We start from the raw sequence: 21,322 nt of genomic DNA, 5'->3' as shown, positions 1-21,322 counted from the left end.
AATTTTACTGGTGAGCCACATCCATAAAGTGTCACAGAACTGCTACAAACGAACCGATGAGCTACTTGATAGGAAGGCGCTTCGTCAGCTCGGAAGCACCAGAGAAATGAGCGTTCCTTGTAGATACGTTACCTCCCCCGAGGGTTTTCACAGTGCACAAAGGCCTCTTTAGGAAAGTAAAGCCTTATCCGGGTGTTTCTCAAATAGCTGACCCTGGACATGTATTTAATGAGCTGCACTCCTGAGTGATTCTGAGGTACACAGAACCCTGAGACCCTTGCCAGACAAGTGACTGTGGTGGTGGCATTGGAGGGACCTGAGAGCGAGGGGGTGAGCAGGGAGGGGGGAGGGTCGCTTGGAATGAGCGGGAGTGTGGGCTTTGCCTGAGTGTGGCATCAGCCTGAAGTTTCAGGGAATCTTAATTCTCATCCCCATGCCCTAAGACCAGGCAGGGTAGTTTGTGATGACAGGGTCCAGAAGCCCCCTCATGGCAGGGACAGGCAGGCTGGGAGGTGCTAGTTATTCCCAAGGAAGATTAGAAAAGCACTCTTCAAAAAACAGCCTTATTTTTGGCCATTTGAAAGTGAGTGAGAAAAGTATATGACCTGGGGAGCCCGCCCCCAGCAAATAAGGCACATATAAGGTGGGAGGTGGGAGATGCCTTCTCCAAGCAATCTCCTCTCTTTATACTGGGAGGTACTTATGATGTGAAGAGGCCTTCGAGAGGTCTGGTTTAGCTGTCTCAAGTTTACAGGTGAGGAAATGTCTGCTCTTTTCACTAACGATATTAATAACAGCGAATACAGTGAGCACTATGTGCTGGGCACTCCACGTGTATGAACCCACGTCAGTCTCACAGTTAAGCTCATTTTATAGCTGAGAGAGCTGAGGCACAGAGAGGTAAAGTCACTTGACCCAAGACTGCACAGGAAAAAAGAAGCAAGGCCAGGATTTGAACCCTGGAAGTCTGGTTCTGGAGTTTAGGCCTTATTTCTTACCTTAATCTAGCTTATGCTGATTACTGTCTGACTTGCTCATCTATGTATGCCTCTTCTTCTTAAGTGCAGTTTTGTCTTATCCTTCCTTAATATGCACACCCCCCCTCCACCATCCTCTCCCCTCTCCGCTGCACAATGGCTGAGCACACAGCAGGTGCTTTAGAAGGTGTCCCAAGCCGGGTCACCAGTAGAGTAATGGAACCCTTCTGACACCAGGTGGCAGCATTGGCCAAGAGTTCTCGCAGAACTCTGCATTGGGCGCTGTCAGTCAAATAAAAATTTAAACTTTTATTTCTGGTACAAATGATAAATACTTTGCATTAAAAATCTGGAATTCAAGTTTTCCTCATACTTCATGCTCCCTCCCTGCCCCAGAGCCTTACAAAAATATTTCCGTTTAGGGGGGGCACGCTGGCGCCCGCTGTCTCGACAGTCTGGGTCTGGGGGACAGAGTCTGCGTCTGGGGAAAGGCACGCGTGGTTTCGTCTCAGGGCTGGGAGGTCCTCACCTGCCCCAGCGCTGGAGCCAGCAATGACAAGAATGCGCTGTGATCTGGCGTAGGGGCTATGGCAACGTCCCGGACAGCCCCCTCTCTGGGGCAGGGATCCCCTCGTTGTTGGGCATTCGATGGTGCAGAGGGGCCGGCTCCTTCCAGACGGGCGAGTCGGGGGGTGGGGTGGTGTGTGTGGGGGGGGAGGTCGTGTCACAGGCATAGACACCTTCTAGGGTCTAAGCCTTCAAAGAGTTAAATAGAATCACGGGCCATCACATTTTGGTTGCTTGAAAGAGAACACTTCAGGGGAGACTAAGGGGGGGGGCAAATCTGGAGAGCCCCCTTCCCTCTGTCCCCAAGGGAGGCACAGGCTGGGAGCGGGGGCTGCCTTCACGAGTTAACCCCTGCCGTGCCACACCCCTGTTCACAGTCTAGCATGATGGGGCCAGAGGCTCCGGGGAAGAAGGGAGAAGGGAAATAAGGCCTCAGTGGGGGAGGGGGCGCTGTCACCCCCTCTGGAGGCTGGGGGAAGCGCGGTGGACCCGGAGCAGCTACGTCGGGGACCACCCCCTGCGCCCCCGCCCCGGCTAGGGCTCCTCGTCCCAGAGACACAGCTGCTTCTGGGGCACGTAGAAGTCGAAAGTGTAGCTCTTCTGGCAGCTGCGGATGCCGCACTTGTAGGGGGCCGGCCGGTCGCGGCTGTGGCAGTATTTGAGCAGGCAGGGGTACCAGGCCAGGCTCAGGCCGTAGCGACAGACGCACGGCTTCCAGCCGTCCGCCACCTGCCCGCAGCGCAGCGGCTCCGAGGCTTCGGGCAGAGCCTCAAACACGGAGCTGTCCACACCTGGCGGAGAGGGGCAGGGTCAGCGGCGGGGAGAGAGCGGGAGCCCCCCCCCCCGGACCCCGCATGGCCTCTCGGGGCCTCCCGTCAACCCCAGCAGCTAAGTCTGGGCCCGGAGGGGTGGAGCGATCTCCCTGAGGTCGCAGAGTAAGGACGGAGAGAGAACAGAACCTGGGCTGTCTGACCTCAAGGCCTCCACGTGGCGCTCGCTGCCGCCCGCGCTTAGACACCTCGCTGGACTAGAATGCGACGGGATGAGTGGGAAGTCAAGGACAGCTGCTTCAAGGAGGTGGTTGCGAGGAGGGCCAGCACGAACGTGCCGGGATGTCCGCGTGGCCAGGGCACACGCGGGGGTGCTGGAGGGAGATGGCAGTGACCTGGTCTCTGGCCACGGGAGGGACCGGCCTTGGGGGTGGGGTGGGGATGGTATCAGACTTGCACCGCAGCGTGGGGTGCAGCTCCCCGGGGAGCGCTGTGTGCAGAGGGCAGGACCACAGCTCTGTTGGCCATTTTGAAATCCAGGAGTGCCCTGGGAGGGGCAGGCACTTGCCTAGTGCTCAGCCAGCTGGGCAGAAGGACCAGGGACCTGGACTGGTAACCGCGCCATCTCCCTGTGCCCTCTCCATGGAGGACCTGAGGACAGTCCTGGCAACGCCAGCAGTAAAGCCACACGGGCCGAAAGGCAGGGAGCACACAGAGATGGGGGGGCGCTCAGGGATCGTGGGGGAGACATGCTGGCACCAGGGGAGGCACGGAAGAACAGAGAGGTGCTGACTTCCGAGGGGGGCAGCAGACGTGGGTGGGTAGGAATGGGTGTCTTTGGGCCCCACCCGGACCCTGCTACCTGGGCCTCCCTCCATGAGGTCCCACCTGTGTTCTCACTAAGGGAAGGAACGAGGTAGGTGCTGCCCGGGTATCTCCCTCCAGGGGGCCTAGCAAGTCACAGTTCTGTGTGTCTACCCAGAAAGGGTCGCTCCTCTCACTGAAGAGCCACACAGGCACCCCTTCCTCCAGGAAGCCTGCCCTGACCAATCCCAGCCCGGTTTAGGGGTCCCTCCTCTGATCTCCCGTATGTCATGACTCTCTATCACGGGCCCTGCGAGGCCACCATGCGTGGCACCCCGCTGACCTTGCTCCAGCCAGAACCGGACGTCCTCCTGGCGGGTGTAGATGCTATCAGCGGCCTCGGCACACACATTGCGGAGATGGGGACTCAGCAGGCCCCCCTGGCTGAAGTTGACGGCGATGTCCATGTGCAAGTGCTCCAGGCCCCGCACCTCCTCCGCCTGCCTCACCGCCCGTGGATTCTTCTGTGTGGAGAGGAAGAGCCGCTCCCACCTGGCCCCAGAATGTTCTCTGCCCATCCCTCGCCTGACGCCTGAGTGTCAGTCCAGCCGAGGCAGGTCGCCTGGAGCAGGCTGGCAGTCAAGGGCCACTAAGCATCGCCTCTAACTGGTGGAGAAACCAATGCTCAGGGCACAGCCAAACCTTTCCAGCTGGTCACTGGCTGATGTCTGGGGCTGATGGGGAATTCTGACAGTGGCTGGGAGTGGTGCTGGTGGGCAGCCAGGCAAGCTGTCCCAGGGCAGAGGACCTCTGGGGTCCTAGACTTTCCAACACGCAGGGAGCGGGGTCTCTGGGAAGGGCCTAGAGCAGGCCGAGCTGGAGAGTTTAGGGAACTTAGGTGAGGCTGGGGAGAGGCCCAGGGTCCAGGAAGGGACGGGGCACAGGCCAACAGGCTGAAGCATTCTGAACACCGCATGCATTAGCTCATTTAATTCCCAGAAATTCTCATTTCTCAATAAGAAAATAGAGGCTTTGCAGGCGAGGTCGCTCCTGCAATGTCCCCTGGATGAAGAGTGGTGTCGCTGGGGCTGAAGGCAGATCTGACCTCAGAGTCCAAGCCCCCAGCCTCCACCATAAAGGGGGAGGAGCTGAGGTTAGGGGACTGGAGGGATCTGGCAGTTGGGGGTCTGTGCAGATTATCGATCTGGGGTGTTGGGGTTAGGTTTGGCCTGGGGCAAAATCAGGGGGATGGGGAGTACAGGGTGAGGGTAGGGTGCCAGGGATGAGGGCCAGGGTGGGTCAGGTGCTGGGTGGGAGACTGAGGTTGGGGTAGGGTCCCGGCTTGGAGCCAGGCTGGCTGCAGGGCTGGGGACTCTGGGGCAAGAGCTGGGCCAGGGCAGGCCTGAGGCAAGCACTCACCTGTCGAAGCTTGGCCATGGCCTCACTGGGGATGATCTCATTGTGGTGCAGCCGGGTGACAAAGCAGAGCGCCTGGAACTGACTCTGCCCCTTCTCCAGTTCCCCCAGGATCAAGGCTCGGAAGATCTTCACATCCTGATGGGAAAGGGCAGGAGGATGGGGACAAGCTGGAGCGGGTGGGGCCTCCCTCCCAGCCCACCCAGGGCTCTGCTCAGGCCTCGGACAGGACGCAGGCCTGGACCCTGCCCTGCAATGGACATTTCCCTCCCGCTGGTCTAAGAATTTTTATCTTTTCCATTTAAACCCATGACTTAAAAGAAAGAACACACCCCAGATGTTCCAAAACCTCCTGGAAAATTCACATAGTGAACCACTAAAAAGCTTTTCAAAACAGAGCTGTTTATAAGTATAGAACTTCGCCTTAAAAGAAACAGCACTTTTTTTGGGTGCCTGGTTCATTCACAGCCGATGCGGCCCCTTGGTGGCACCACCCCTGTGGCACCCAGATCAGGGTGGGTCACAGGCGCTATAAACTACCTGACCAGGGCCTAATAGGGGAAGGGCTGAACTTTTTACAAGTATAGATTCCAGAGTTTCTCTCACAGACGTTCTTATTCGGGAGGTGTGGGGGAAGGCCCAGAAATTGGTGCTCCTCAAAAATGCCTCAGTGCTTCCGATCTGCCAGACTCCAGAGGGCACAGGACAGGGCTCAGGGCAGACGCAGCTCAGGCTGCCTAAAGCTGTCGCCAACTTCTGGCCTGAGGGAGCTGGGATGGCTCACCTTTCTCCTCCCCTCCCCACTTCCCCTTTCCCCAGCCAGCGGCTTACTAATGGCATTACCAGCAGGCCAATGGCTCCTTCCTGTTACTCACTCATTGTATGAATGGGGAAGACTGGAGGGGAGCAGAGGAAGAAGGGAGAGGGGGCCACAGGGCAGGATGGGGTCCCCCTCCCAATCTGGCTGCTGGAACCCTGTGCTCTGACCCACCTACACTCAAGGTAACCCTTGCTCTCACCCAACTCTGTGCCTTGGCTAACTGCTCCCAGTGAGAAATTAGCAGGTCCCGGTCAAAAGGGGTCTAAATCTGCCAAGACCCCCCGGCCAGGGAGGCACCCTGGCCATAATGACCATGCCCCTCTAGAAACCCAATGGCGCTGCCTTGGCACTGAGCATAGACAGCCCTGCGTAGCTATTCATCTTCCAATGTACATGCCCTGGCTTCGCCCACTAAGAGAGCCCGCATTCACGAAGGGCTTACTGAGCGCCTGCTAGAGTACAAGTGCTCCGAAACAGGGGCTGAGGGCCTGCAAGGCAGTGAGGGGGAGCTGCACCCCAACTCTGCAACGTATAACCAAGCCCCAGACATATCTTCCAGCTTCTGTAAGCCTCACTTGTAAGACAGAGACACTGGGCCATTTATCCAGACCCCGACTCAATGCTCAGCAGGTGCTCGCTGTGGTGTATCTCCTCCCTGCAGGTGATCGGAGCCAGTGAGTGCCACCACCCCCCCGCCGCCCCCTGCACTGGTGAAGTCCCTTGCCTCTACAAGGACTTTTCTCTTGCTTCCTTCTACTATAAATGATCTCTAGGACAAGGAGGTGTGGGCATGTATGGGAAGATTTCCCATCTAATAGTGCAGAAATGGAAACCGAGGCCCAGCTGGTGAGAATGGCCCCATGAGGGTTTTGTTGATGCCAGACTCATGGGGAAGGTGAATCAGAGCTCGGGTGAACCCCAGCTTCCTCTCAACAGGAAATCCGTTCTTGGGCCATGAGGCTGGCATCTCCTCGCCCTGCCAGCCTGGGCCACCCGATCTTCCATTCGCTCGGGTCGGCTGAGGAGACACTGGAGGCTAGTCCACTAGTGTATTTTCCACTCGGGGCTCACTTCCTGCCATGTGAGACCTGATACCAGATTTCCCCTCCGAGGGCTTGAGTCAGCTGGGTGTCCCTGGCAGGACCCCGGGGCAGGAGCCAACGTCTACTTCCCGGGGATTTTCAGCAATGACTCTTCAAAAAAGAACCTTATCTAGAATAGTCACAGCGTCTTCTCCAAAACCACAGCTACGTGTCATACCCTGCGGTCTCTTTGCTCGGAGATATCACCTGCCCACCATTAAGAGAAAGCTTTTGAACTCTTGCACCAGACCGGAGGATAAAAAAAAAAAAAAAAAAAAACACCTGTTCTGAGTCTTTCCCTGACTCTATTATATTAAACAACAATGTTGGCGACAACAGGAAAATGATACCAAAATGGGAATCTGATGGGGGCGAAGAGAGGGACTGAGGATTTCTCATTGAGAGAGAAGATTTACTTGTGGAGGGCAAAGATTTATTGAAGTTTATAACTGGAAGGGACAAGTCATTGTTATTATGAGTAAAAAAGGATGTATTGTCCTGTTTAAAATCTTTACAACAATAGGAGGTAGGGAGGATGATTATTACTTAGTTGGGAATGGGTTACTTGCTCAAGGTCATGGGACTAGGAGGAAATGTGGCTGGAATTTTAACCCCGGGCAGTCTGACTCCAAAGCCTGCGCTCTCTCAACCACAAGGCCCCCACTGCCTCCCAGATGTCCTTGATGCCTAGCTCAAGCAACCGAGAGGCAGGGTGGTCCGCCTTTGGCCACACAGCTGGCAAGTGGCAGGGCCAGGAACAGAATTCAGTTCCCTCTTCCAGCCATGCCTAGAAGTCCTGTGCAGACCTGCCCTGGGAGTGTGGCAGCTGACATTCACAGTTCTGCATGACTAACAAGAACGAGCGTCTGACACAGATAGGAGGGTGACGTGGGGCCGGGCCACCCTCCTACTCCACCTGCCTGCCTACCTGCCCAGAACCTCTGCGGACCCCACATTCTCCAGTCTTCCTGGTCCTATTTCTCTAGAAAAACCACCTTCCACTTGCTGACCCCTGGAAGGGAGTGGGCACCCCTAGCTTCTGGATGAACTTGGCTCCATCATCCTGACCAGGGTCCCTCCTACCTTCTACTCTCTACACCTCCAACTAACTGCCAAGGTTCCAGGGGCCCCTTTCCCTCCAGCACAAAGGGCAGGGGGAGAGGTCTCCCTGCTTCGGCAAACATCTGGCCCGATGCTAGGCCCAGGCCAAAAGGAAGCCTGGCTCCCAAGCTTCCTCCTCGTCCAAGAGTGCCCTGGGATGAGTCACCTGGATGTGGCCTAATGCCCAAGGCAGATGGCACAGCTGGAGATGGCAGGGTGCTGGAGGCAGGTTTCTCAGGTCCAGGACTCAGGCTACGACGCCCGAGATGGAAGTTTCTATAAGGCTCCTGCTCGCATGAGCTCCTGGGAACCTCCAGCCCACCAGGAGTGGGCCACCAGGAAGACGCAGAGCATCGGACACCAGGGCGGCCACCTGAGTGTCAGGGGTGGCACATGCGCCATGGAGATCGTGAGCAGTGGCTGAAGTCCTCTGTGGCTTTAAGTCAGGAGTAGGTAGGTTGCCGGACAAGCACAGGCTCTGTGTTCAATGCTGGCTTTGCTGATATTAGCCACGTAACCCGGGGGAACTCACCTCCCTGTACCTTAGTTTCCACATCTGTTAAACGAGTTAAACTAACAATACCTACAGCTCCAGGGATTATTGTAAGGGAAAAAATCAGTGAAAGGTCTCAGAACAGAGCGGGCTGAACCCTTTGTTTATTACTGTTGCAATCTCTGGACTTGCTCCAACTGTGATCCACTCCAGACCTGTAGAAGCAGGAGCAAAGATTGTTCTCCTCAAGATGCACCTGAGGCCCAGAGAGATCGGGGGACTCCTCTGGGGCTTGTAGGGAATCAGCAAATCCATGGGAGAGCACTGATTAGCATTACCCGGGGCAGAGCCTTCACAGGCACCAGGCTGGGTGGGAAAATGGCCAAGACCAAGGCCGAGGCCCCTGTCTTCAAGGGGCTTCATGGAGATGCTGACCCTCCTACGACAGTCAGTGCACCACATAAGGCCTGGGGTGGAGGTTTACGGGGGACAAGTGTATGGGGCAAAGGATGGATAAAGGGGCATTTGTTGTTCCCTTAAGGATGGGACTGGGAGGCGGGGAAGGAGGGAAGACTTCTCCAGAGTGAGGGACATTTCAGGGGTCCCTGATAGTCAAAGGATAGGGGGTACTTTCTAGCAAAGAGAGAGAACTGAATTTACAGAAGACAGGGAAATGTGAGGCTCTCATAACATCCCCACCCAGTCTGTCCCTCCACGTTGTCACTGATCTGCCTAATGCCATTCAGAAGCTCCTTTTGCCCTCGCCCTAAAGTGTACCCTCCCAAGGCTGGCATCCACTTCCACTGACAGCCCCTCTTGCACTCCCTGAGCACTGAACTAAAGAGCTGGCAATTCCCAGAATGAGCAGTTCCCAGCCTTGTGCCTGTCCCTGAGCTGATTCCTCTGCTGGACATGCCCTCTCTCCCTGTGCCTACCATCTCTCAGGGCTCGGTTCACATGCATCCCCTCCTCTGGCCTGTCCTCCCAATGTTGCCCTCACCAACCCACCAGCAGACTCAGCCGGCCCCAGCTCCTAACCTCTACAGCACGAAGCCCACTGTGTAACTACCTCTTGCCTTACCTTCCAGACTCAGCTCCGTGAGGCTGGGAAAGTAAGGATCTTATTTTTTTTTTTTAAGATTTTATTTATTTATTTATTTGTCAGAGAGAGAGAGAGAGAGAGCACAAGCAGGGGTAGCAGCAGGCAGAGGCAGAAGCAGACTCCCTGCTGAGGAAGAAGCCCGATACGGGACTCGATCCCAGGACCCTGGGATCATGACCTGAGCCGAAGGCAGATGCTTAACAGACTGAGCCACCCAGGCGTCCTCTGGGAAAGCATCTTATTTGCAGTGATTCCCCGCCCCCTAGAACACAGCAGGTGCTCAACAAGTGCCTGGTAAGGAGCACACAAACAAGAGCATGGAAGCATCCTGAGCAAACCACCTGGGACGGGGTGGGGCGAGGGAGGGCAGAGTGATCAAAGGAAGAGGCTGGTACGAGGGGCAGAGCAGCGGGCCTGAGTCCAGCCAAGGAGTCTGAGCTTCAGCTAGCAGATCCCCCGAAGTCACTGGACTCCCGTGGGCCCTGTGGGTGGGTTCTAAGCTGGATCCGAAACGTGAGTTGTGCTGGTCCAGTGTGCACCTGATTTAAATGCCTTCATAGAGGACCCCATCCTCATGTGGCATCTTCTGCCCCGGCAACAAGTCATCCAGGCCGCGCCTGAGATCTGCTCCTGGTTCAAGGGCAGAGACTAGACCCGACTTAGGCAGTAACCTCAGGGTCTGGCCCAGAGCCGGAACTCAACACTCAGTAGCTGAGTGAATGCCCGCCTGCATGTGCGCTCTGGGGCCTCTAACCACTGCCTCGCCTCCAGCAAGAAGACTGGTAGTTCTACCACTGCTATTTTGGCTTTCAGCAGGTTCAGGGGATCATTTAGTTCATGACCCAGTGAGGTTCCGGCTGGGGAAGTGACCTTCACAAGTCAGGCGGCTGCAGAGCCAGGACCAGCAGCCCGGACCTCCTGACTCACAGTCCAGGGATCCTTATGCTCCTCCGGGCCCCCCCTCCCACCCCCGTCAGCCCCTGTCCACATATCTTCCTTCTCTGTGTTCACCCCATGCCAGGCTGCACTTCTGAGATCCACTGCATCTCAGGGAGAGAAGTCTGTGCTGGCCCAGGCAGGCTGGGGCTCGGGGTGAACACCTAGGAGGACAGCGGACAGGTGCCTTGGGACAAGCAGGGGCCCAGCCCTCTTGTGCCAGGCCCAGGTGCAGCTTGCCTGGCCAGAGGCCCCAGGGGAAGCTTACTGCCCGGAGGGGGAGCCGCGCTGCACAGAGCCCCCAGAGTTCAGCGGGGATGACCGTGGAGCCGGCACCCTGCCCTCCGCTGCCCACTTCCAGCCTCGCAGAAGATGCGGGCCGCCGCTGGGGTTTTATGTTACAGCCCAGCGCAATCCTAACTGCTCACCTGCTTTCCCCCATTCACGGGCCACACGTCTGTCATCTTCCTGGCGCACTTGCTGCTTCCCGAACAATCTCTTTCACACACAGCTGCTCCCGTCTCTCCCCGGCCCCCACGGTTGCTCACGGAGCACGCTGCCTCCCTCGGTGTCCCCCGTGGAGCCTCCACGTCACCCCTTTCTCCGAGCCTCACGCACTTCCTCATACACCCTCTCAGCCATGCGAACAAGGTCCTCACACTGCTGTCCCACTCAGCCCCCTCCTCCCGAGAGCCCGCCTGCTCTCTCAGCCCAGCCCTCCAGCATGGGGTGCCCAAAACTAAGGGGGCCGGGGTGGGGAGCCGCCCCGTCCCTCACTGCCCTCCGGGACACCCAGGCGGGGGGCCTTCTCTAGGGTTCTCGCCGAGCACCACATCCCCCACTGCTCCCTGCTCCCGGACAGCCGGCACTGTCCCTGGGAATGTGCCCTGCCATCTTTGTCCCCTTCCTCTCGCAGCAAAAAGCGCATGATTCTGAGGCCCGGGCTGAGCCAATCTAAATATTTATCCCTCTGCTCCTGGCTGGAGCTGCTTCATGGCTAGAGAAGGGGCCAGTTTCGTGGGGCTGTGGCCATGAAGAGAGGCAGCCAGGAACCAGCACTCTCCTAACCCCATGCTGGCGGCCCCGTGGCAGACACGGGAGCACCTTGGCGACTCTGCCCAGTCCCCCTGAGCAGGAACAGGGGTGAACGGAGTCAACCCAAAGCCAGGCCAAGCCCATTCCCAGACCGGTGCCCTGGGACTTAGGCTGGCCCCATTAGGGGTGCCTGTATACCCTCAGGGCTAGTCCTGGGACAAAAGCTTCTTGTTAAGGGGGTATTAGCGCAGCCACCAGCCATGAGCAGCGGCCCCCTGAGCCCCCAGTTCTCTGTCAGCCAAATTGCAAAGGTCACTACTGTTCCAACTGCCCCAGGGAACAATGTGAGGCTTTATGTGGATCAACTGCGCCCCACTGTCCCGCTGACTCAGGGCTCCTAGGATGGGCTCCCGACTTCTCTCTCACCCAGATCCCCAGCCCCAACGCCTCCCTTGCTCCCTGCCCTTTATTGGAATGTGCAAGTGGCTGCCGCTTAAACACTTGCCAACCTAAGGGATGGAAGCTCCTAATGATGCTCTGGCCCCTAGAGCGGAAACAAAGGTGCCGGAAGGATGTGCTTCCCAGCGAGGAAGGAGAGCTGGGGCGGGGTGGGGGGGGTGGGCTGCCTGGGCCCTGGCTGGCACCACTACTTGACTCCTCACGTGCCTCCGCTGGCCTCCGCTTGGCGACAGCCTCTTAGAATTCACCGCTCACCAGCCTGTGAGCATCATGCTATTGTCTCCGTCCTGCCTGTGCTGCGTCTGAGCCTGGGGCACAGAGAGGGTGAGCGGCCTGTCCAGGCGCACGACTGGTAAAGGGCAGACAAAACGTACACAGCGAGTACTCGGGGGTCTCTGTGAGATCTTTTACAAACCGCCCCTGCACCCCCACCTCTCCAGAGGAAGAGTCTCCGGCACAAAGCTCCCAAGGGGTCAATACTCACATCCACTGGGGGTTATGGGCTCGGGGGGAAGGGGTCCAGCCCAAGTCTCTACAGAGGATTCTGCATTAAGGTTTTCTGTCAAACTCCTTGCCTTTCCTCTCCTCTATTCCGGTTTCTTCAGCCTTCTGGAAGGAGCCTTCTTATGGTACAGCCCGCACAATCATGATACAGTGGAAGGATACCTGGATCGGAATCCTGGATCATTAGCTACTTGATCTTGTCAGAGTTACTTTGTAGCTCTGAGCCTCAGTTTGCATATCTGCAAAACGGGGGCAACACCTGCCTCACGATGCAGCGGGGAGAATCGGATGAGGCTGTGCATCAAAGCAACCAACAGCATGTGACTTGAGTGACCTCTCAGTGCATGAGATCCGGGGATGTGCATTTCCCATCACAAGGCTGCACCCTGTCTTCCTGGGAACAGGAGTCTGTCCTGAGTTTTTCTACAACCATTACCACCCCTGCTTCTCTGTAGCTTGGGCAGCCTGGTAGGGAAGAACCCCAGTCTGCCTCTCCCCATCTTATTTCTAGTAGCCACCCCTCCCTTGGTCCAAGGGGCAGTCTTCATTGCCTAATCCAGGATCTTTGGCTAGGACTCCCCCTGGACATTGGCATTGAAGGGTGGGAGATGCTTGTCAAACTCCAGGGAGCACATCTGCATCTTCAGGCAGGCCCAATGATCCCTGATCCATGGAGGAATTCCTCAGACATGGCAGAAGGACCGCTGTTAGATCCGAGGGCCCCACGGACATGAGCCAGGTCTTTCCATCTGGTGACTTCTCATAAACTCCTATGAGGAAATGCTCTGGACTCCAGAAATGTCTGGGCCTCTCCTGAAAGCATCTCTGTTGCCCTCTGTTCCCCAGGAAGACAACCCATCCATCACACGCCTGTGTTCCAAACTGCTACATTTCAGGGACCTCACAGAGACAGGGGAGGGGGAGACTGGTGTCTAAAAGCTTCTCCTGTCTGACCTCTGTGTGATGTGACAATCCTGTTATAATAAACAGCCTCCGGCACCCGGCGCGGTCATTTGCACATTCCACATCTTCCAGACGGCTTCCCACGCTGCTCCCCCACCCCAACCAGGAGCCCCCAAGGCAGAGACTCTGGTGCTCTCTGGACTGTTCCTTCCTCTGACTCCCACTCACCCACTGGTGCTTAGGCCAGGGCATGGAGGGCTCACGTTTCCACTCCTTCTGGGTCCTTCAGAGTGACCTTGGGCTGACCCACACCACCATATGGCTCCCCTTATCTTGGCTCCAGCTCACAGCCCCTCAGGATCCCTCCCGCCGCACTTCTGGAGTCTGTGGTTCCTTCCTCCCACCACCCCCCCCTGTACCCCCCCCCCCCCAACAGTTGCCCATGACCTTCCCCCCTCTTTCAGCCCCCCCCCCGCCATCCGGTGAGCACCAAACCACGCCGCCTGGAACATGACTCATCCCCCCCCCCAGCTTTTGGACATTCAGACTGGGGGTAAAGGGGAAAGAGAACTTGGACAGGGACACGAGCTTGGGGGGGGGGGGGCCAAGAGGGTTGATGAACAAAAAGCCAGCTTAGAGCCTGGTGGGTGGTGATGTGCCTGATGTTAGATATGCCCAGTGAGTATGCACATACGGGTATAATTACACACACAGGGTCCGGATTATAAAGGAGAGTATTGCCTGTTGGGTGTGTATTATGAATTACAGCGTGTGTACTGAGGGCATGTGGAATTAGGCCTAACGCCGATCCGCTGCTTCAAACACATTAGGGTTATTGTGCGTAGAATGACAGGTTGCAAAGAGGTGAGTGAGTGTGGGCTCTACCTTCATTTAACAGCCTAACCTGGGCCCTCCTCCAAGTCCCCTCCCTGGAGCAGCCACGCCAGTGGTTCCCAAACTCACTGCCCACTGGAATCCCTGGGGCCTCTTTAAAAATACTGTTGCCCTCAGAGATCAGATTTCATTGCTGTGGAGGGAAGCCCAGGCATTGGGAGTTTCCAGAGCAATCCAGGTGATTCTAATGGGCATCAAAGTTTGGGAGCCCCTGAGCCATGGCACTTCTTTTTAAAACCTCAGCTCCGTCTGCCTGATGGTCAGCAGCCTTGGGACAGGGCGCGCGGTGACACATGACGGCGACTGATAGCTCCAAGCTACTTGCGGAGTTTATAATCCTTGCCTGGGCTCCGGGCTATGTGTCCTACAGCGAGCCGATTACTCTCAATACTCTTACTGCCTCACCGCCTACCGGTCCAGCGTGGCCATGTGGGGAGAGCCAGACGGTGCTAGAACCCTGCCTCTTGGAGGAGGTGAACAGAGAGAGGGGGCTGGGGGGGGGGGCTGGGATGGGCCAGACCCAGGGCTGGGATGTGTCCAGCCCAGGGGCACTCCCCACAGCCCTGTGTATTTGGCAGGACAGGAACGACGGTTCTGGGCTCGGAGGGGCTGGCCAGCAATTGAGGAGTGTGACAGTTAATTTTATGCGTCAACTTGACTGCATGAATGGATGTCCAGATAGCTGGTAAAACATTACTGCTGGGTGTACCTGTGAGGGTGTTTCCAGAAGAGACGAACATTTCAATTGGCAAAACGAGTAAAAAAGATGGCCCTCCTCAGTGTGAGGGGCATAATCCCGTCTGGTGAGGGTGTGGACAAAACAGAAAGCAGAGGAAGGGTAAGCGTGCTGTCGGCCTGAGCTGGGACGTCCACGTTCTGCCCTCAGACACTGGTGCACCTGGTTCTCAGGCCTTCAGACTCAGACTGGAACCAAGCCGCCAGCTTCCCTGGGCCTCCAGCCGGCAAATGGCAGATCGCAGGACTTCTGAGCCCCCAAAATCATGTGAGCCAATCTCTTGCAATAAATTTCTCTATCTTTTGCTCTATGTCCTATTGTTTCTGTTTCTCTGGAGAGCTCCAATACATGGTGCTTCAAGGAAAAGGTTATGATGAGGGGCTCAAGGCACCCTGAGCACCTTGAGTCAGTGCTGACTTTGTGTGTGACTCTGGGTCCATCCTTCAACCTCTCTGAGTCCAAGCTCAGCAGGGAGAAGCCACGATGTGGGCAACGATTAGGAAAGTTAGCGGCCTTCTATTTCTCAAGCACTTAGCACAGCAACAAACGCCTAGTGGGTATTTCAGACGTATTACCTGATTAGTTCTCTTGAAAGCCATGGCTTGGTACCATCATCACCCCCATTTTACAGATGAAGAAATGAAGGCCTGCAGAGATCAAGTACCTTGCCCAGGTTAAACCAGGTCTGTTCACTTCAGCCTGGACTGTCTCCCAAAGGTGGGAAAAGGGCAATGGTCACTATTCCTAAGTAGACTTGGGACTTTTGCCAAAGCACCCCAAATGTGTTTGGTACACAAAAGAAACACAACGCCCAAGATTTCTTGGAAACAGGAAAAATTGTTCCTTCCAGATAGAACCTTGTGCAAATCTACCAAAGACCGTGGGGCACGAGGAAGCCTTGGGAACTAAGTGAGCCACAGGAGAGGTCAGCCACCCCAGAAGGATCCGCATATAAAAGCTGCTCTGGCCAGTGTAGACAGTGGTCTGGGGCCGGGGTGAAGGCTATTCTGCTCCGCCACAGGCCAGGTGAGCAACCTGGAGCTGGGGAGACTGCAAAGAGCTGCTTCCCTTTCTGCACCTTCCGCCCCCGATTCCTGCCCTTGCTGGTGAAATCAGAGATGCCAGGGAGGGTGTGAAATGCCAGCTTCTGGGGCAGAGGCTAACCTGAAAAGCAGACTTTGGAAACCTGGGTGGAGGCTTGAACCACTGCAGGGATTAAAATGGGGCTCTGGCAATCTGCTCCAAATGGATTCTCTAACTGGGCCATCTGCCCCCCAACTATACTCTCAGCTCCAGGCCCCAGTCCTCCCCCCCCCACTGCCACAGGGGCTCTCCCCTCTCCTTGCCTGCAGGGTAGAGCAATAAAATCATTCATGCTGCAGCCAGGGGTTATAAAAGCTCAGCCCTACCCATTGTGCCCTAGCCACAGCCTAGGAGAGGTCCCAGGAATGGGGAAGCCTCTCTCCAGGGTTCCAGATGCCATAGAACAATGGGCAGGGGACAGGAAATTAGGAGACTCTCAGCTGGGCCAGAGGCTCGCTCTCAAGGACAAAGGGCTTCAATGGAGGGTTCAAGGGGAAGATTAGACCACTGCCTCTTGAGGGGTCCAGCCACTGTTGGGATTTCCCAGGAAAAGAACACATGTGACAAAGTTCGCCTGGCGTATGGGCGTGGGGAGGCAGGAGGTGTTCCGGCCCTGTCAGCTTCCCTCTCTCCACACTCAAAGCTGCCCTTCCAGGCCCCTGCCTGAATGGGAGAACCTAGCTTGTGCCTGCCCAGTAAGGATGGGCTAGAAAGTCTTCCCACCTGTGACCACCCCCCATACTCCCACAGTCCACCTATGTCCCATGTCGGTGATAACTCAGTAGTCTGGGGACAGATCAGCAGTCAAGCCCTATCTCCACTGTCCACTGGATCCCCCCATGCCCCCACCCTGGCCCATGCTCTCTATGGCAGTTTTGCTGGGTCCCTAGCTGACTCCCCAAAGTCTGCCCCCTCTCCTCTCAAGCTCACACTCTCTAAGGGGGAGGAGGGAGAGGTGGCTTGGGCCAGCCTCTACAGCCCTGAGCTTCTCCAGCTGTCCAGTTATCTAACTGTCCCCGCCTCTTCAGTCCCCCAGAGACAGGGCCTCTTTTTTAGCAGAAAAGGGGCTGGGTGTGTGTGTGTGTGTATGTGTGTGTAGATCCCTTTGAGTACCTACACCTCACCCACCCTCTTTCCTTCCAGAATTTCTGCTGTGTGTGTGTGTGTGTGTGTGTGTGTGTGTGTGTGTGTATAGATCAGGAGACTCCCTTTGAGTACCCACACCTCACCCACCCTTTTTCCTTCCAGAATTCCTGCTGCTGGGTCACTGTTAGTCCCTCGCTAGCCTTCCAGGCCCATTTGCTGATAAACCCCCAGTTCCTCCACTGCCTCCCCCATCCCCAGCAACCTTGGGGGCCAGGTCCACCTTCCAGTCCTTCCACAAGGTTCCCTCTGGTTCCTTACACACACCCTGAGTAGAGGCTGGTTTCTGTCCCCCTTCCTGCAATCTGGGCCAAACCACGGAGGTTGGCCAGCTGTCCTGCCAGGCAGGGTAAGGAGTGGCAGCTCTCGAGAGAGTGGGGACCTCATGTGGGGCCTCTCCCCAGGTCCTCCTTCTGCAAGCTTTCCAGCCTTCCAGACCAAAGAGGAGAGGTAGCTTCTCCTTGGCTCCGGAGGGACAGGGGACAATCAGCTCTTACCCCACGACCCGCCCCCCCCCCCCATGTCTCCACTCTAGGAAAGTGAAACAGGAGAGTTGGTTTATAGACTCCAAAATGTCAGGGCTGAGAGGCCTGGAGCCACCGCACTGACCTGTACAGAGGTGAAAAAGGAAGCCCAGAGAAGGAAAGGGACTTGCCCAAGATCACAGGGCAAGAACCCAGGATCTCTGATTGCTAGCCCAGGACTTTCTCCTCTAGAGCACAGGGAAATTACCCCAAGAAGGGAGTCAGCACCTGGAGGGCCCTGGGAGAGCTGGAAGAGAAGTGGGCAAAGGGCTGGTCGGGGAGTGGGAGTGAGAAGGGGCCTGGGAACCCCGAGCAAAGGGGTGAAAGGCTGGAGGGGGCGGCGGCAGAATTCCCGGGGGCAGAATGAAAGGGCCGGGCGCTGGGGAGCCTGCACAGGGGTGTAGAGAAGAGCCCGACGACGTGACCCTGGCGAAGCCGCGTGCCCCTCCCGGCGGCCCGCCTTCCACCTGCAGGCCTCAGTGCGCTCGGGCTCCCAGGTCCCGCCGGGCGAGCGAGGGTGCCTCACCTTCTTGAAGTCGGCGGTGAAGGAGACGAGGGTGCCGTCGGGCTTGCGCAGCTCGAGGCTGATGCTGTCGGCGTCGCTGTCCGCCTGCAGGCTCTCCTCGGTGACCTGGCCGTCGGGCAGCCGCACGCGGACCCGCAGCTCGGCCGGCGCGCCCGGCCCCGCGCCCACGCCGCGCGGCGCCCCCAGCAGCGGCACGAGCAGCGGCAGCAGCAGCAGCGCGGGGGGCGCCGTGGGGACCCCGCGGCGGCCGGGCGGGCGCATCCCCGGGGCCCCGGGCCGCCGCGAGCGCGCGGCGAGGGGCGCTGCCAAACTTCGCGCGAAGTTACCGGCTAGTTCGGGGCGCGGGGCAGTGGCTCCCCGGGGGGCTCGGGCGCGGGGGCCCGCGACGTGGCGCGGACGCACGTGGGCTGAGCTCCGCCGCGCGCCCCCCGGCGGCTCCGAGGCGGACGCGGCGCTCCCGGGGCCCCCGCGCGCGCCCACCGACCCAGCGCCGCGACTGCCGCGGCCCCCGACTCCGGCGCTCCGAGACTCTGTTTTGCACTTTTCATTCAATCCCACCCCCCGTCACTTCCTTCGGAAAACAGAAACCACCAGGACCTGCCTTAAAGAGACCGCGCACCTCTCGGCCCTTAAAGGGCTCGCGGCGGCTCCCCGCACTCCGGCCGGGGCCCGGGGGAGGGGGCGGGGACCGGGGACCGCCGCACAGCGGCTTTGTGGGAGAAGGGCTTTCTCAGTCTCCCTTCCTCCCTGCCGCGCCCCGTGCGACCTGGCTGTGTCAGGAGTTGGCTGTCCCGGCAAATCCCTTCCTCCCGGCAGGGGCGGGACGGGTGACTCTCCCCCCTCCTTTTGGCTTGTTCTTGTGCCACGTGGACGAAATAATCGGGCTTGTTGTTTTAGGGGTTTTGTTTCGTGTTTTAGTTTCTCTGACAGCGAATTTCTAAGAAGTTTCTGCAAAATCAGACCTCACCTCTCCTTTAGTCTTTTGATTGCCCTGGGTCTGGAGAGATGAGCTGAGGTTCTCCTCCCGCTTTGCTGTCCCTCGGGTCAGATAGTTTGATAAGTCAGGCCACCTCTCTGAAAGGGGCCCTCGACTTGCCCACATTTTGTGAACCCCAGGGCTGCTTTTCTTTTCAGTCCCATCTCCCTCACTCACTCGCCGATTTCATGGCCTGTCCTCAGTCCTGCCCACCTCCCCAAACCCCCATCCTCCCTCCCAGCAAATCCAGGGAAATTCAGGAGAATGACTAGGGACTCAGGACACTGGCGCTTGACCCACAGGGGTTTTCCCACAAGTTCCAAGAATATATGACTGCCTTGCCGTGCACCCCAACGGTGACCTGGGTGAGGGCAGGGGGATCTGGATTCCTGCTTCCTCTGAGTAGCTGTGTGCTTTGGGAACATTTTAAAAATTCTTTGGGCCTAAGTGTTCCCCTGTGTATAGTGGGAGTTGCTGAGGCCTACGACGTCCTGCCAATTCCATGGAAGAGAGAGCCCCAGGGAGAGCCTCAGAACCTATTGTTCCCTGATGTCCATTTCACTGCTGTTTAGTCTCGGTCCCCTGTTCCTTCTGAGATCTTGATCATAGATGGTGAATAGTCTCCTCTGCTCTGCAGCCTCCTTCCCTTCCAGGTTAACCCCAGCACAATGTTCTTATTAGTATCAAAGATGACAACAGGTACCCAGACAGCCAGGTACTGTAAGGGCACCCATAGCAGGCCCCCATCCTGTGAACTGCAGGGTTGGGCCTAAAACCTGTCTCCTTACTGCCCACCCACGGCTCTTCCTACTGAACTCTGCTGCCTACATTGATAGGACTGAAAGGGATTCAAGAGACTTTGTAACTCAGTGTCTTCCAAATTTGCCTTATCAAAAGAATCATCTGGGTGCTTGTTAAAAAAACAAACACCTGGGTCCCTAAATCTAGCCAAACAGACTCCCTAGAGAAAAGAGCTGAGAATTTGTATGTTTAACAAAAGCCCAGGTGATGCTTGATCTAAGGGGTCTGACAGCTGGTACTTGACAGAGGGTTGAGCAGAGAGGATCTAAAACTACCTTGGCCCCTAAGGAGTTGATCTTCACATCAGGGAGATAAGGCAGGCGGTCAGAGAATAATGGATTAGCACAAAGACTGCTCTCCTGGGCCCTTCCACCCCAAGCTGGCAGGACTGAAGAAGAGATGCCCAGGGTCTCAAAACTGGCTTCCTGCCTGTTAGGCTACTCATCTCCATGTAGCCTTAGAGCTGGGTCTTCTCACATAAGTCAGGCCACATGGTCATTAGGTCATTAGGGCCTCACCCACATTTCCTAACTTTCCCCGTTTCTGGGCCTGTCCCCCATCCATCACCCACTCTGCCCCAAGTCACGTTCCCAAGCCCCTTCCCCTTCACCCCAGGGAGAGCCCGGAAGTAAACAGAAAAGCCCTGTGTGTCTGGCTTCTTTTTTAAGTCTCTGGGGGTTGTCTTTACCTCTATGCAAATTCTGGGTTTGGAAACAAAGAAGACCTCATTTCCTCTCTCACCCCTTTGCCCAAGTCAGCTTCTTCCTTTAGTGTAACCACAGACCAAATTAGATTTTTCCTTTAAGATACAGAATCTGAAGTCTCGCTCTACCGTGTGAGCCCCCCGTCTCTGTCCCCAGTCCTTCCTTTTGATTTTACCCAACCCACTCTTCAAGATCCAGGACAAAACTGGAGTTTCCCAGAAAGACTTTCTCAGCTACTGACCTACAGCTCTGCCCTGTACTTCTCTCTCTGGCCTCTGGACTCCCACAATAACAATTATGATAACACCTCCCGTTCACTGTATCCTTATTATGTCCAAGTTCTTTACGTGTATCATCTTAGTTAATTTTCATGGCAACTCTCCAGAGTAGGTTCTATTCTTAGCCTCTCTTTTACTGACCCGGAAACAGAGGCTTACAGAGGTTAAGTCATGTACCCAAGGCCGCTCAAGGAGGGGGGCCAGCAGGGGCTCAAACACAGGTCTGCCTGACCACAGAGCCCTTGCTTGTAACTGCAGCAGTATGTGCCTGCCAGTGGCCTTTGCTTGCCTCCAGCCCCCTTCAGGCACCCATGCTGTACTATCTCCTCTTGTAATCTAACGGTTTCCTGTGTGGTAGTCTTGTACTCCAGCCAGGCTGTCAGTTCGTTCAAATAGGCCAGCCCCCGTGCTTGGAACACAAGTGCGTCCCTTAAACCAGCCAGGCATAGAAGCATCCATTCTTTGTAACTGTAAAGGCCCCAGAGGAAGAGCTCTAACGAACCTAATTACCCTGACTACGACCAAACAGCCCTCATTGTCAGGACATTCTTTATGTCTAATCTCAAGCCCTCTGCCCCACCATAAACCAATTTCCTTTCCTTTCTGATCTATCGCCCTAGGAGAGCAGTTGCGAGTAGTGGTTCAAAGCAAGGGACATCGGGATCTCAGCCCTGGAGCTTGGCCACTC

General features: G+C 56.7%; 1 protein-coding gene across 1 annotated transcript; it reads right to left on the bottom strand.

The window, feature by feature from the left end:
• Positions 1-1,273: 1,273 nt before the first annotated feature.
• Positions 1,274-18,136, bottom strand: OAF (out at first homolog). The gene is made up of 4 exons (XM_032427748.1): positions 17,876-18,136; positions 4,538-4,672; positions 3,462-3,642; positions 1,274-2,335 (listed from the first exon to the last, which is right to left on the bottom strand). Exons 1-4 carry the CDS (start codon positions 18,134-18,136, stop codon positions 2,079-2,081), a joined length of 834 nt encoding a protein of 277 aa, XP_032283639.1. The 3' UTR covers positions 1,274-2,078.
• Between the last annotated feature and the right edge of the window lie 3,186 nt (positions 18,137-21,322).

The sequence above is a fragment of the Phoca vitulina genome, unplaced genomic scaffold, assembly GCF_004348235.1.
Source record: "Phoca vitulina isolate PV1807 unplaced genomic scaffold, GSC_HSeal_1.0 scaffold38, whole genome shotgun sequence".
Lineage (NCBI taxonomy): Eukaryota > Metazoa > Chordata > Mammalia > Carnivora > Phocidae > Phoca > Phoca vitulina.
The sequence above is the reverse complement of the archived record's forward strand: the minus strand, read 5'-3'. Positions and strand labels throughout refer to the sequence as shown.

Excerpts from the sequence above, each read along its gene's own strand:
- OAF (XM_032427748.1), bottom strand. The coding sequence starts at position 18,136 with ATGCGCCCGCCCGGCCGCCGCGGGGTCCCCACGGCGCCCCCCGCGCTG. Across the intron at positions 3,643-4,537 it reads CCATGGCCAAGCTTCGACAG|AAGAATCCACGGGCGGTGAG; the intron begins GTGAGTGCTTGC and ends CTCTCCACACAG. Across the intron at positions 2,336-3,461 it reads CCGGTTCTGGCTGGAGCAAG|GTGTGGACAGCTCCGTGTTT; the intron begins GTCAGCGGGGTG and ends CCTCTCCGCCAG.